The 15,696-nt window shown below is 38.7% G+C and overlaps 1 protein-coding gene across 1 annotated transcript in view; it reads right to left on the bottom strand.

The window, feature by feature from the left end:
• The window catches only part of FYCO1 (FYVE and coiled-coil domain autophagy adaptor 1), a 2,135,985-nt gene that overhangs the window by 29,157 nt on the left and 2,091,132 nt on the right, over positions 1-15,696 (bottom strand). The window contains exon 17 of the mRNA XM_044064867.1: positions 989-1,098. Within this exon, the coding sequence (XP_043920802.1) occupies positions 989-1,098 (110 nt within the window). The remainder of the gene's footprint in view (positions 1-988; positions 1,099-15,696) is intronic.

Raw genomic sequence — 15,696 nt, 5'->3', positions numbered from 1 at the left:
ATAGATTTTATATATATATATATATATATATATATATATATATATATATATATATATATATATGAGTATGTGTGTGTGTGTGTGTGTGTATATATATATATATATATATATATATATATATATATTTATATATATATATATGTATATATATATATATATATATATATATATATATATATATATACACACACACACATACATATCTGGGTTGGGAGTTGGTATAATGGTTAAGGTGTTTACCTCACAGACAGAAGGTAAAATTATTAATTTTCACCATTGAATGAAAACTAACTAGGCTTAAAATAGCCCACAAGTACAGCTAGCATAACAGTTGCAAGTGAATCTATGCAGTCTCCCACTTTTAAAATGTGAATTAACTGCATCAGTTTTCTAATGCTGTTAAATTTCCCCATATTTATATGTTTGCTAACCAGGAATATCTATATTGGGAGACCCATTTTCAGAAGTATGTTGGGAAAGCCACCACGATAAAAATCATTACAGTGAAAATTTGATAACTGACACATTAGTTGAAATGAAATAATACATTTAACATCATGAGACATATGAAGAGAAATACAGATGAAAATAGCTATACTTAAACAAAATACCATGTAAGAAGCGTATTTTATTCACTGAACTAAGGTATTATTAGAATTATATACCCAAGACATACCGCAAGTTAAAATAAATATTTGTCATGTGACCTACTCAGTACTGTACTAGATAAATGTCATTATTTACTTTAAATACCAATGCATCATTATTTGCTTAATTCAGGGACAGGTAGTTGGGCTTACTACCCTCTACCTAGTTATGTGATTTTTATATTAAAATCTTTTGATTTCCACCTTTTCTGCTGGCTACATTTTTGGTTTTGATGTGCTTACTTCAGTTATACCAAGAGGTCTGGCTCTATATGTTTTACAAACGGAAGAGTTACAAAGAAAATTATCTTTTACAATTTTTACAGCTAAACAGCACATACCTGGAAAAGCTATTATCAAATATCAACAAATAAATGCCAGATTTTCTGGCCTTCAGTTGTCCTTGAATAGTCTCCTTGTGGGAATTGCAGCGAGTTAAAGGTATCAAAACCTGAAATGTTAAAGAAAAGTAAAAAAAATCAATATAAATCTCACAAAGACGATTGACATTGTTAACTTCTTCATATGGAGACAATGAGTTCATACTTACCATGCGAAATTATGAAGTACCACAAAGACAAAGGATTGATTCATGGTCTGAGTCTGTAAATGTGACTGAAAGTGTATTATTACTGCTGCTGACCCCATGGCATGAATAAAGTCTTAAGGAAGACAAATGAGCATGCCTATTCTACCTTTATGCACATATACAATAATTAATTACTAGTAATGTTGTCCGGTCATTCTATTTTTAAATATTTACCCAAGTGTGTTTGGTTTGGATCACTGTCTACATTTTGAAACGTCATCACACTTGTTCATGAACATGTCCTAAAGAATGGGAAAACTGTACATTAAACCCTGATGGCAGAACAAATGTTTTCCAGCAGGGTGTTAATATATAGGTAATGGCTGCTGGAAAACTAGTCCACCACTTCATGGGAGTATATTAAGCTGCTGTGAAGCTCGGACAGTTAAGAAGCAATTGGTTGCCACTTTTTTACACTTCCAAAACAGCTCTTTGCTGTACAGTGAACATAAAATGAAAGGAAAAATAAAATAAAAATGAAAAGCATGTGCTTGTGTGGATGCATGCATTTTTGCATTTGTTTGTGCATATGTGTTTGCAAGCGGGTATGACAGCATAAGCAAAAATGACTGAGGAAGAAAGATTGAGGAGACTCCAAGAACTGCAACAGGAAGTCCATCAGCATAGGTTATCCATTAGCATGTATTCAATAAATATTAGGAGTTATGAAACTGAACAACATCTGGCATTACTGATTGACTTTAATCCTCAGTGATTCAAAGAAACAAAACTCCATACAGTAAGGGGGTACGGCACAGAATTAGCAATGCTTGCATTTTATGTGTGTTTTCATTCATTTGCTCACAAGGAGAAATCTGAGGGTAAACTAAATTAACTGGTGTGTGTGTGTGTGTGTGTGTGTGTGTGTGTGTGTGTGTGTGTGTGTGTGTGTGTGTGTGTGTGTGTGTGTGTATGTATTTGAATGTCTGTACCTCTGAATTTGTATACGTGCATGCAGACATTACATACTTACATAACTTATATTTTGGATGTAAAATACTTCCTCCAACAAAATTACAAATACTAAAGCTAGTATGGAACACTATTCAGAGGAACAATTTCACATCAAAAATATAAAGAAAAAAAACAATAAAAGAAAACAAACATACAAAATAATTTAAGAGCTAGCCAATTCTCTGAGTCCAATGATGTTGTCCAGGATGTGTGCTATTATGAAAATAACACCCTTCCACAGATGTAGGGGCCCTCTGCCCTGTGGTGTTTGGCTTAGGAACACCTAGAAGCATGTGTTAGTTCCACAACAACACATATACCACGTTGAGTATTCTCCTTGCTTATCATGATTAATCAGGCTTCAGACAGTCACATAATAGCTATTGATACAGTCCTCTACCTCAAGTGGGAGAAATGAGTTAAATTGTTAATAAATAGAACAATCTACTGTCAAGCTGTTTAGACACATAATACTGTCTTTATAGCAAAGCAGGCATACAAGTCCAAGTTTTCATTTTCTTGTTTCAACTCATAGTGTACAGGGTTGACAGAACTAATTCAATGCTAGTAACACACTTGTATACATTCATGAACACAGCTTGACAGAATTCAGGCAGTCCCACAGCTCTGCATTTCAGGTTATGGTAACAAATGGTAGATTAAAGATCAGCACCACATATTGAAGACTGAGCTTTCTTCTTTGGCTGTCTTTTAACTTGCCTGCAGTTCTGTCGCCCTTTCCTACTTTAAAATGGGATAAAGATGGTTTTGCCTCAAGTAATTTAAAGCATTAAGAGGAATCTTTTCCTAGAAATTTTCCTCCCCAAATCAGCTTTGCTTCAGTCCAAACTTCAAAATCCTCTTCCTAGTCACATATTTTTAATCCATTTCTCTGAAAAACTAATTTCTATACTTAGCATTCTTCTCTTGTATTCATTCAGTTTTATATAATTGTTTCTGACTTTCACATCTTTCCTCTTGAATTTGTTCTATATCTGTATTCCTCTTGTTTGTATAATGGCTTACACTGCATTCATCATCCTTAATTTTATCACACAGCTCTGTTTTTCTGATTTCGTATTATGTATCATTATTCCCTCAGGATACTCATGTTTGTGTCTATTTTCCAAGTGTCCCAGTGTTTTATGTCTTCTCTCTGTCCTGTTAATACACTAATTCTCTTTCCCTATCCTCTGACCACCCTCTCTTTCAAAACAGTTGTTTAGTTTCACCCTTCAAAAAGCTACAGTTCAAGTTGTGACACAAACATTTCCAATTTGTCTTACTGTCAAGCTAAGATGCACTTGCATAGTCATGTACATAACTTGTTTATTACCACTGAGCTCACTAACTAGTTGATACTTTACAAACTCTACTAGTACTTCCCAGTATGCAATTCTGATATATAAGTCCAATTTTCCATCAAAAGCCACAATAACACCCCTCTTGAAATCGTTCCTAGTGCCAAACTACTTGGCATTACCATTGATGAAAACCTAAAATTCGACTGCCACATCCTCTCAGCAATCAAAAAAGCCCACCAGAAAAGCGGCCTCCTCTACAGACACAACTACTACCTTACTCCATCTTCCTGTCATAACCTTGCATCTACCTTTCTTCTCCCCTCTCTCTTGCACGGTGCTCCCCTATTCTCCAACCTACAACTCGGACTCTGTGCTAAACTTAAGGCCTGTTACAACAAAATCTGCAGATTTGCAACCAATTCTAAGAACTCTTCCCATCACTGTCATTTCCTACACACCCTAAACTGGCTAGAACTCCACAACCACCTAAAGTACCTACAACTTACAACAGCCCACAAACTCATCTTTAAACCAGCAGAATGCCCCTCTCTTGCTAAATCTCTAACACCCTACACACCTACCCGTACCCTGAGATCCACAGGCCAAAACCTCCTGCATGTACACAAACCCATCCACCCAACTGGTAAACTACTACTACTATCCCACACTATAGCCAAACTATGGAACAATCTCCCCACACCACTATGTAATATACCTAACCACAACAATTTCAAATCCATGCTTCTCTCCTCCAAATGGGAATGTCCTTCACATGCTCCCACCTAAAACTCGCACACTACTAACTCCACACTTAAATCATCATTTCGTTGCCTACTTTAACTTAATTCAGAGATCTTGCTCAGAACACCTTTTCATAAATATTTTGCATGCATGCCTCTGGCCTACCTTACTCATATTCTCAAACTTTCATTGCTTGTTTTTCTTATCCATTGTACCCATAATATTGTTTTCCTCTGTAATACTTTTAATTTGTCTCTATTCGTATGTATTTGTATGTCTGTTTGGGGCTTTTCCCCTCAGGTCTCCACTGAAAAAGGGTAATTCTTACCCAGCTGGACCAACCCGGTTAACAAATGCAAATAAATAAATAAATAAATAAATAAATATGCCCTAGAAATGAGTGCTGAAATCTTCTAGTGTGAAAATTTCTTTGGAGCAATGTGCATCTTACCAAATGTTCATAAGAATATTAAGCAAACAGCTGGGACTAGATAGTGGAGGAATGTAAGCTAGTGAAAACTTAAGACATGAGCTATGGTGGACAATCGGACCACCTATCCATTTGGGGGCATGATCATTTCTGGAGGTACGCTGGGCAATTATATTAAGGCTTAAGTTATCTATGTAAAAGAAAACTATTTTGCTTGCTAGTGAAAACGTAAGACATGAGCTATGCTGGAAAATCTGACCACTATCCATTTGGGACATGGTCATTGGTGGAAGTACACTTGGCAGTTATTTTAAGGCTCACATGATCTACGTAAAAGAAAACTATTTTACTTGCACCTCTTTTTTCCCTAGCATAGCAATACAGACCTAATGGTGTCCTAGAAAAAGTGGCGACAGCCTGTAGAACTGTCATTACTTCAAGATTCTGTGATATTCACAACATCTGGGTTGTGAGACTGGAAACAATAATCATGTAAATATGGCATTCAAGTGACAGAATTCACAGATTGACAAAAATTACAGAAAACAACACAAATACCATTATTTCTGGTTTTGTTGTAATGTATGGAGCTTTAGGAAAAAGTATAAAAAAAAAAAAAAAAAAAGTTTTTCCATGGAAAGACTTATCATGGAACTATTCAATCAGGACATAGGTTACCTCCAAACATTGGACCCAACTCAGCTGGTATTCTTCAATGGCATGTCATGCCTACTCAACCTGGTAAATTTTTTTTGAAAAGGTCACCAAAGAAAAAGATGAAGACAAAATGGTACATACCACATAACTCAACCTAGTCAAAGATTCTGACACACTTCCCCACATAGGTATAGTAGAAAAGGAAAATAAACTGGGAATAAACCCCCATGTCATCCTGCTTGATTGGCAACTGGCTCACAGATGGGACTGAGGAAATCAAAATAGTGGAAGTTATCTCTACAAAGAGACCAGTCACCAAATGCAGTCCCTCGGGGTTCGGTGCTGGGACCTCTCCTGTTTGGCATCTAATTTTCTGCAGTAAAAGCCAGTACCAAAGGGCTCTAGCTGATTAAGATTGCAGACAACTGTAAGCTAAGAGCTGTCACTGATTCCCCAAATTACTTAGCCATCCTGCAAGAAGGTTTGCCACAAATAAATAGCTGGTGCCAAAATCGTGGACTAAAACTAAATGCCAAAAAATGCATTATTATATCCTTTGGGAAGTCATCTACCCCAGAGAACTAATACACTGACAATACACCCATAAGAGCTGACCCAGTTGTTCAGGATTTGGCAACTTATATGGACATTGACCTAACTTTTGACTAACACGAGTCAACTGTTGGAAGAAAGTTCTTCTATTTTGCACTGCTTATAAACAAAGGGACTGTGTCTAGATCTAGAGATGTCATTGGCCCCCTTTGCTCAGCCTTCATTAAGCCAGTCATTGAATACAATGCCCCCTTTGCCATGTATCTGTCCAGTCACATGCAATAACTGGAATGCGTACAGATATACCTTATTAAAATGATACAAGGCCTAGGTAACATATCCTACCTGGACTGATCAAAGCCCTGTTACTAAACTTGGTATCGTACAGACCGCTAAGATGTGACTTGTGTCTGGCATACAAGGCATCCCAACCCTTTACTGAGAGATTTACTGCACATCCGCATCAGAAACACTCGCTCTAGGGATCAAAATCTCTTCTGTAACATCAACCGAATGGTTTGGAGGGACAGGTATATCTCACAGAGGATACCAATCTTCTGGAACAGACTCACCATCCACATAAAATAAAGTTCCTCCCTGTCCATATTCAAGTGCATCTTGGATCTATGGATGGGAAACAGAAAATTTACCCAGAACTGCTCTTGTACTACTAATTAACAGAGGCAGCTCCTAAATGCATTATCCCATTCATGGGTCCTCTCAAAGTATCTACACTATGATCCCAGTTATTCTCATTGGGGGTAATATATAATTATCAATGGTTTATGAACCATCAAAAGGTCAAATGACACAACATAATCCATTCACACACTGTTGACCCAAAATACTGATGTTGTGCATATTAATTAGCTGAAAATGTTGAAGTGCATTTAGCGACACTATTGCATTCATACTTTCGACATTTTTTTTGCAGTTCATTACTGCAAATCACATGGCTTAATGTTTTTGCAGGGGGGGTAAGCTCCCCTGCACCCCCACACCCCCTGCAAATGATACATTCCAACTCTGAGATCGCATTAACATGAGGAAAAGGGTAATTTCCCGATACGCACTGTACCATGATCTCTAGGCATAATGTCGGCCACATATGTGCGAATGTACAGTGGCACTCGCAGCAAAGAACACTCGTAGTATTGAAGGTCAGCAAAACAGGAAGCAGCCAACTGACATTTGACATTCCCATTTTCATTGAACATTCATTCTGCATTTTCATGGTAAACCTTAACAACCATGGGATGGGTAAGGCCAAATTCTAACCAAATGTGTTATTTATTTATTTATTTATTTGACATTTGTTTACCAGAAAAGTCCAACTGGCCCAGAAAGTGCCCATTTACAGTGGAGGCCTGGGGAGAAAAGCTCCACATCACAATATTTCAAAAATCAAGTACAGACAGTTTAAATCACAAAGTATCATGCAACATTACAATACATCAAGTACATATTAAATCACAAAATATCATGTTACACTAAAAAACATAAGACTGAAAAAATGTTGCAATGAGAAAAACATAGAACACGTTTCATATTAGAGTGCAATGAAAAATAATAATATGAGTTATAACATGAAAGAAACTGTTGCAAAAAAGAGTAAAATCCCATGATTGGAGGAACTCTGTGGTCAGCCTCAGTAAGAAGCTGAGATCCCTCATAAAATCCTCTAAAACTAGTTACGAAAACAAAATCCCCACTGATTCTAAAGACAACCACAAAGCATTCTATAGCTATGTCAGGAATCTCAATGGCAACACTCAGATCTGCTCTGAGTTACAGCACAATGGCACTAAATATACAGAACTAACTGATATTACCAACATCCTGGCAGATAGGTTCAGTGCTAACTTTACCCCTCTCTCATCACCTAAAGAGCCCATCTCTATACTGGAAGAATGCAAAGTTCCTGTAATCACGGCTGCACAGGTAAAAAAACACACTCTCCAAAGCCAAGAACACAGCATCCATGGGGCCTGGCAACATCCCAGGCTGCGTTCTACATGAACTAAAAAACGAACTGGCACCCCACCTAAGTACCATGTTCAATCATAGCCTCACCTCAGGCTTTGTGTCCATTGAATGGCACACAGCAACAGTTATCCCACTCCACAAAGGGGGAGCCACCACAGACCCTGGGAACTACCGCCCCATTAGCCTGGTCTGCAAGACTATGGAACGTATCACCATGGAACTTATAAACAATGACATTGGTAATCTCCAAAATCTGGACCCTACCCAGTTTGGGTTTGTAAAAGGCAGATCATGTCTCCTAAACCTGACAGACTTCTTTGAAGCGGTCACCAAAGCCGTAGATGAGGGTAAGGTGGTTCACACAGCCTATCTAGATCTAGCCAAGGCTTTCAACACCCCCCCCCCCACTCTGGAATTACAGACAAACTCACTAAACTAGGTATACACCCCTATGTCACAAGATGGGTTGGCAACTGGCTCACTGACAGAACCTACACTGTGATAGTAGCAGACTCTAAATCCAACTTCAGACCAGTGACAAGTGGAGTACCACAGGGTTCAGTCCTAGATCCTCTCCTGTTTGGCATCTACTTCTCTGAAGTACAGGCTAACATAGAAGGTCTTTGGCTAACAAAGTTCGCAGATGACTGCAAGCTAGGAGCCATAATCAAAACTCCTACAGATGTGGACATCCTACAAAAGGGCCTCACTGAGAGAGATGCCTGGTATCAAAGCCATGGCCTCAAGCTCAATGCCAAAAAGTGCATTGTCATCCCTTTTGGTAAAAACTCTGTATCCATGAACAACCACATAGGCAGTAGTCTACTTAACACCGAAAGTGTGATAACAGACCTTGGGACACAGGTGGGCAATAGTCTCTCCTTTGATAATCACATCACCACAGTAGTCAGGAAATCCTTCTACGTGGCACACCTCATCACAAAAGTTTTCTCATCCAGGAAAAAAGAGGTCATTGTACCCCTCTACTCATCACTCATTAGACCCATTATAGAGTACAACGTCCCTTTTTGTATGTACCTCACAAGACATCTACAACAACTGCAAAGGCCACAGAAATACCTCACAAAGAGGATTACCGGCCTCAAACATATGCCCTATGCAAACCATCTCAAAAAACTCCAGCTTTACTCTGTCACATATCACCTACTCAGAGGCGATCTCTGCTTAACATATAAAGCTATGTCAAACTCAGAACTGTTGGACATGCTTCACGTAAAGAAATTCCAATCCCTCCGAGCTACACGCTCTAGGGACCTAAACCTTGTCACCACAATAAACAGAACATGCTGGAGGGATAGATTCCTGTCCCAGAGACTTCCCATACTCTGGAACAGACTACCTATCTATATCAAACAAAGCTCCTCATTAGCACTCTTCAAGAAAAATCTTGATGATTGGATGGGAAATAGGAAATTCACCCCGTGGATAACTTCTGTGGCTCTGCTTGACAGAGGCACAGGAAAATAATTTTCTTGGGTGGCACAAACCAGGGTACCATTTGGCTAGGCTTATATAGGCCCTAGGGCCAAAAGCCTAGTACCTACCTATGAGTTGGAGAAAATATGTGGGGAAAAACTCAACAGTCATATTATTTGTTGCATAGAGCAGTATGTGATAAGTGAGACCTGAGACAATTGTAATAACATATTTAAAGAGATAAAAGAGATTACATGATTAAGGACAGTGAGGGGAAACTGAGTGATGTCTTAGTATGACAGATGGCGTTCATATTATTGTTATAGAAGGAAGAAGGATGGAGAGAAGTTGATTATAAATTTTCAAAAAAAATATGTTGATTAAAGTGGTAAGAGCTGGGCAGGCTAATGGTTTGTGTATGATTTTATGCACTGTTATTAGCTGAATGTACACTGTTATTAGCTGAATGTAGGAGAGGTGGAGGGAGGGTTCCAGCTAGTTAAGGGTATGCAGAGTTTTACAGTGATGGGTAAAGGAGGATGAATTAGTAGCAAACTTGGCAATTTTGTTGTAGCAGCTTTCAAGTTTGCTTTTTATGGAGGATTGTAAATTGGTTAGAATTGGTGCTCCATACAAAAAGAAAGGCAGAATGGTGGTGGTGCTGCGATAGCGTTGTCACCTCACAGTAAGACGTTGTCCTGTTCGATTCTCAGCTAGAGCGTCTTCTGTGTGGAGACATGCATGAATGGGAGTACCTTCGTTGAAGGTTGTGTGTCAGGGCCGGCAACTCGGCACGTAAAAATCTACTGCCAAGCATTAGCGGACCGGAGTTCCGCTGTGGCGACCCCTAACCAGGAAAAGCCAAAAGACACAACAACAACAAAAAGAAAGGCAGAAGGTAGGTTTTGTCTAGAGTAATTTTTGTGAGTGTGCTCAGAAAATGTTTGTTTCTGTATAGCATATCTAGTTTTGATGGGTATTCTTGCTACTGTTTTGGATGTGGAGGTCAAATTTAAGATCATCTACTATGACTCCTAATAGGTGGACTAACTCGATTTGAGTGCTACTTGCTGAAAAGATTTTGAAAGATGCTTTGTTATGGATGTGATGTTTGAGGGTGAAGAGGAGGAGTTTATTTTTGGAGGTGCTGAACAGGAGGTTTTAATGGAGATGACAGCTTGTTGAGTTATTTCTTGGAAGTGAGCTAAGGTGTTTGTAGAGCATATGATGGTAGAGTCACAGCTGCACACTGAATCAAAGTGCCTTCACAAGAAGATGACTGTAGCTTATTGATAAAAATAATAAATAGAAGACTGCGGTGGTGGTGCTGCGGTAGCGTTGTCGCCTTACAGTAAGAAGTTGTCCTGTTCGATTCTCAGCTAGAGCTTCTTCTGTGTGGAGACATGCATGAATGGGCGTACCTTCGTTGAAGGTTGTGCGTCAGGGCTGGCAACTCGGCACGTAAATATCCACTGCCAATCATTAGCGGACCGGAGTTCTGCTGTGGTGACCCCTAACCGGGAAAAGCCGAAAGACACAACAACAACAACAAGAGGGCCAAGGATGGCTCCTTGTGGGACTCCTGTGGAAGTGGGAAGGAATGCAGTAAGGATACTTGCTATTTTACAGCTTGTTGCCTGCTGGCAAGGTAGCTAGAAAACCATTAAATAGATGGAGATGCTAGACCCATGGTAGAAAGTTGATTGAGGAGTTTATTGTGAGAGACTATATCAAAGGCTTTTGATACGTCCTGAAATACTGCAGATACAAGTTTATTAGAGCTGCAAGATTTATTAACAGTGTCTATAAAGTAAGCAATGCAACAGAGGTGCTGTAGTCTAGCTGAAATCCATGTTGCATATTGCTGATTAGCTTATTTTGCAAGATACAGTGGAGAAATTGCTGATGTATACATCTTTCAAGGATTTTAGAGAGGGGAGACAGGATGCTTATGGGATGGAAATTTGTAATGTCAGTAGAATTACTTCCTTTATGCAATAGGGCAATATGTGCCATTTTCCACAAATTAGGGACACAGGATTCTGTTATTGCTCTATTAATAAGAATGCTGTTTGGGTATGCTATTGCATCTGCAGCTAGATTTAGTTATTCCAGGGAAAGGTTCCCAGCTGAGGAGGAATAAGGTTTCAGTTTACTTAAAGTTTTTTTTATGAGAGTTATAGAACCTGGTTGAAAGGCAAAGTGAGTGGAGTCATCTGTATCTGTAATGGAGATGCTGCAGATGGGTGAGTTTTGTGAAGGAAATGTGGCAGGTCTAAGGTATGGGAAGTTGGCTGTGTGGAAGGTGGCATATTAGGAAAGTTTGAGGTTAAGTTGGGTATGCATTCTATGAATGTACTGAAACAAGTAGAAGTTTGAAGAGCAGGAATGTCTGAGTATGGGCTGAGATCCTTTTTTGTACCTGGGCTGATGATAGAGGATATGGAGGACCAGAATTTGTTAGGGTTGTTTTTATGGCTATCTAGTAGCTGAGTATAATAAGACTTTTTATCTCCATTAACTTGTCTCCTGAATTGGTTTTGTAGCTGTCTGAATAATTGCCATTTTTTATCAGTTTTATTCTTTTGGCGGTTAATCCATGCTTTGAAGTTTGCATTGGTTGGTGAGCCATGGGGTATGGTTGAGTTCAATTCTTTTTGCATGCTGTGGAGATAAGGTGTAAGAATACTTAGAAACGTTGTACTGAACTATTCAACTGCATCATTTAAGGGAAGTCTTTTTAAGATGGACTAGTTAACTGTTTTCAGAGCTTCAATGAAAGACTCCTTGGAGAATCTGGAGAGATTACAGGTAGTCTTGAGCTTCTGTTCCTTTGTTAGTTGTGTAATACTCCTGTGGTTAAAAACTGTTAGGTGGTCACTTAGTATACCATGGAGGATAACTGAGGAGGTAAAATTAGAAGGGTTGGTAACCAGAATCCAAATCAGGATAAATTGTTGGGAGTTACTTTTGCCGTATCTTTTTGGTGTATTAATAAGCTGAGTAAATCCAAGGAGGTTCATGATGCCGATTGCTGAATTTGCAGATGACTGCCAGTCAATGTTTACATCACCCAGAAGGATAATCTCATTAGTGATTGTATCTGTTATCCAGGATAGTACGTTTTCTAGTATTGGAATGGTCTGTCCTAGGGGGACATATACCACAGCAATGCATATACTCTTGGTTCTATTAAGTTTAAGGAATGAGGTTAGGGTTTCTGCTTTTCCAAACTTTGAGATTGTGCCTTTATAGGGAGTTACTGTGAGCATATTTGGGAATATTACAGCTATTCCACCTACTTATTTATTAAAGGGTTTAGGAGGGTGTTCTAATGGTTAAGGTGTTTGCCTTACAAACACAGGGTGCAGGGTTTGAGTCTCACAAGGGACAATTGGCTAGGCTTAAAATGGCTCGCAATGGCAGTTAGCTTAGTACTAATCTATGAACCTTTTCTATCAAACCTAATAATATTACAGCCAGTGGTAGTATTTCAGCATGTTTTATTTCAGGCTTTAACCATGTCTCTGTTGTGACTAGGATATCTGGGTTATGTTGTATCATCCAGGCATGAAAACCTGTGGTTTTGTTGCATATGCTTCTACAGTTTGGAGTGACTATTTTTAAACTTTTAGGATGTATTCTACGGTTTGAGGTTTGATTGGGACTTGGGTTGCACTGGATATCACCACAGTGGCGTATAGTGCAGAAAGATGGTTTATTTATTATGGCATTTTTAGCAGAGATGGGTAGAATTATTACCTTGACATTGGGACTGATATTTTTTAGTATTTTGGGGTTACAGCAGTGGAATGGAGTTATGGGAAATAAGCCTGAAGAGATTTTTGGGTAGCTAGAGGGAAGACGGTTGATAGGTGAGGATGAAGCAATGGCTGAGGTGTGCTTATTAATTATTAGTACCAGTGGGGATATTATGAATGAAGTGATACAGGAGGGAAACAGCATGGTTAGTGTTGTAAAAATCTTGCAGTAGGAGGAGGTAATGAGCAGTGATAACAGTGGAGAACAGATAGGTTTTGATGAGGAGGGAGCAGAGTGAGATTTGAGAATGAATTTAGAACAGAAGTGGTTGGAGATGGTATAAAGAAAACAGTCTGTGATTGGAAATAGTTAGGTACAGGATAGCAGGATGAATAGAGGAGGGGGAGTAAGTGAAGTATAAGTGCAAATGTAGTGGGGGTGGGTGAGAATTGGGGAGCAGAATGAAGCCCGAGCGTAGTGAGGGCTGAACACAGCGGGTCAGCCCACAGTGGAGTAAGTACCAGGAAAATAATCTGTAAAACTGCATGCAACCAGACAGTAGGTAAGACAAGTCCTGAGAATTTTAAAGACAGTAACACATGCTGCTAGATTGCTGTTAACATACACCTAAGTTAACTGCAACAGACAGTATTGCAATGACTTTGGCTTGAAATGATGCTATAGTAGCTGGAGAAACAACTGAGAAGAGAGGAGGGCCAATCGGGTGCTTTAATGGAATGCAGTTACTCCCCCCACAGATGGTTTACCAGCAAAAATAATCAGTGGGGTACAATGTTTATGGATACAAGGATAAGGTCTTTGAACTCTAAATACTTGATGTGAGTCACAGCACTTAATTTTGTTATGGGCTTTTATCACCTAACAGGGAATTTTTACACTACTAGAGTAAAGTAAAGTGTTAATTTAGATTCACCTTCAGCAATAAAAGTCCTTTGGGTGTGGGTCGGGTTGTCCCTCCAAAAGACTCACCACCGTGGTACAAAACACATTATTGCAGAAGTGAGGGAAAGCAATTACGTTTAGTCTGATTCTTGGAAACTGCCTTATATAGATTTTAACTGAAGGTATTGTTTCTTTTGTACTTTTGCATCTGAGGTGAAATTCAAATGTAGAAGTTCCTTTGGTAGTGAGATTAATTAAAGTTAAGTTATTCAAGCAAAAAATGAGAAAGTGTACAGGCTTAAATGGCCCGCAAGGACAGCTAGCCTAGCACTTACCTATGAAACTATAAGAAAAGAACTATTAACCAGAGTTAGGGAAAATATCACAAAAACATAAGAGGAATACAGCATAAGAGCCAGGACCAAAGGAAAAAAAATTCCCCCAGAGTGCTTACAATTAGCCGTGTTTAATCTAGCTTAACATATTTATGTGACACATGCTGTCGCACGAGGATCTACAGGTGATTTATGATGGACTCAATATAGGTAGTGGTTATAGAGTACATTAACCCAATGAAAAGCACTTCTTTTGATATCATATCAATTAAAACAAAAATAATTATGTTGACTACCCTATACTCCAAAAGCCACAAAGAAATAAAAAAAGAAGTTATGCACTCACCATAATATTTCATCTGTGTTGTCCCCTTTCCTTTATCCTCAGCACATGGAGGTTTGGTTCTGAGCATCAGAACCAACTTGGACGTTACTACAGCTCACGGAAACCAAAAACTCTCAAGCCTGACCATTACCCACAATGCTCCTTTCCCTGTTACATCAGATCGAGTATGCAGAAAGATCGATAGTGACAGAAACCCAAAAACTTTCAGAGTCCATATCTAAAATCACATAACAACAGCAACAATAATAATAATAATAATAATAATAATAATAATAATAATAATAATAATAATAGCAGAAGTGGTATATGTCCATTCTCCGAACTACCAAAACTTAAGGACAGGGGGACAAAGGGCGGGGAGTCGAGGGCAGGGGGACAAAGGGCGGGGAGTCGAGCATAATAAAAATGGACAACACAGATGGAATGTTATGGTGAGTACATAACTTTTTTAAATGACGTTGTCGATTTTCATTTTATCCTCAACATATGGGACAGTCTCCAGGTACTTTAGGTCTTGGATGAACTTAAGGAAGGATATTTCTGAGCACCACAGAACCAAATTAAATGTTTCCCCTCGAAACCAAATCCAGTTTTTAATGTGTAATAAAGGTATGAGGAGTAGCCCAAGTTGCTGCTGCACAAATGTAATCCATAGAAGCTCTAGATTGAAAAACTGCTGAAGTAGTAACTGCTCATGTAGAACGAGCCTTTAAAGCCCTAGGCAAATTAATTTTGTTTTTATTATAGAAAAAAGAAATGCAATCTTTAAGCCACCTAGCTAGCACTTTGCTCACTGGTTGGCCAAGTCTTGTAGGTGAAAATTACACAAATAGTTGGTCGGATTGTATTATAGTCTCAGTTCTGTGTAAAGAAAAGTGCAACTGTCTGTGAACGGCTAATACATGTAAGCAGTATTCACCTTTATTAGCAAAACTGGAAAAACATACTGATAAATTAAGTCTTATTAATACTGGTCTCTGATACTACCTTAGGCAAAAAGGAATGACTGGTTCTTAGTGACACTCTGTGGAAAATCATATGAGGAGGTCTACA

The sequence above is a fragment of the Protopterus annectens genome, chromosome 3.part0 (genome assembly GCF_019279795.1).
Source record: "Protopterus annectens isolate FY-2018-M chromosome 3.part0, PAN1.0, whole genome shotgun sequence".
Classification (NCBI taxonomy): domain Eukaryota; kingdom Metazoa; phylum Chordata; order Ceratodontiformes; family Protopteridae; genus Protopterus; species Protopterus annectens.
The sequence above is the reverse complement of the archived record's forward strand: the minus strand, read 5'-3'. Positions and strand labels throughout refer to the sequence as shown.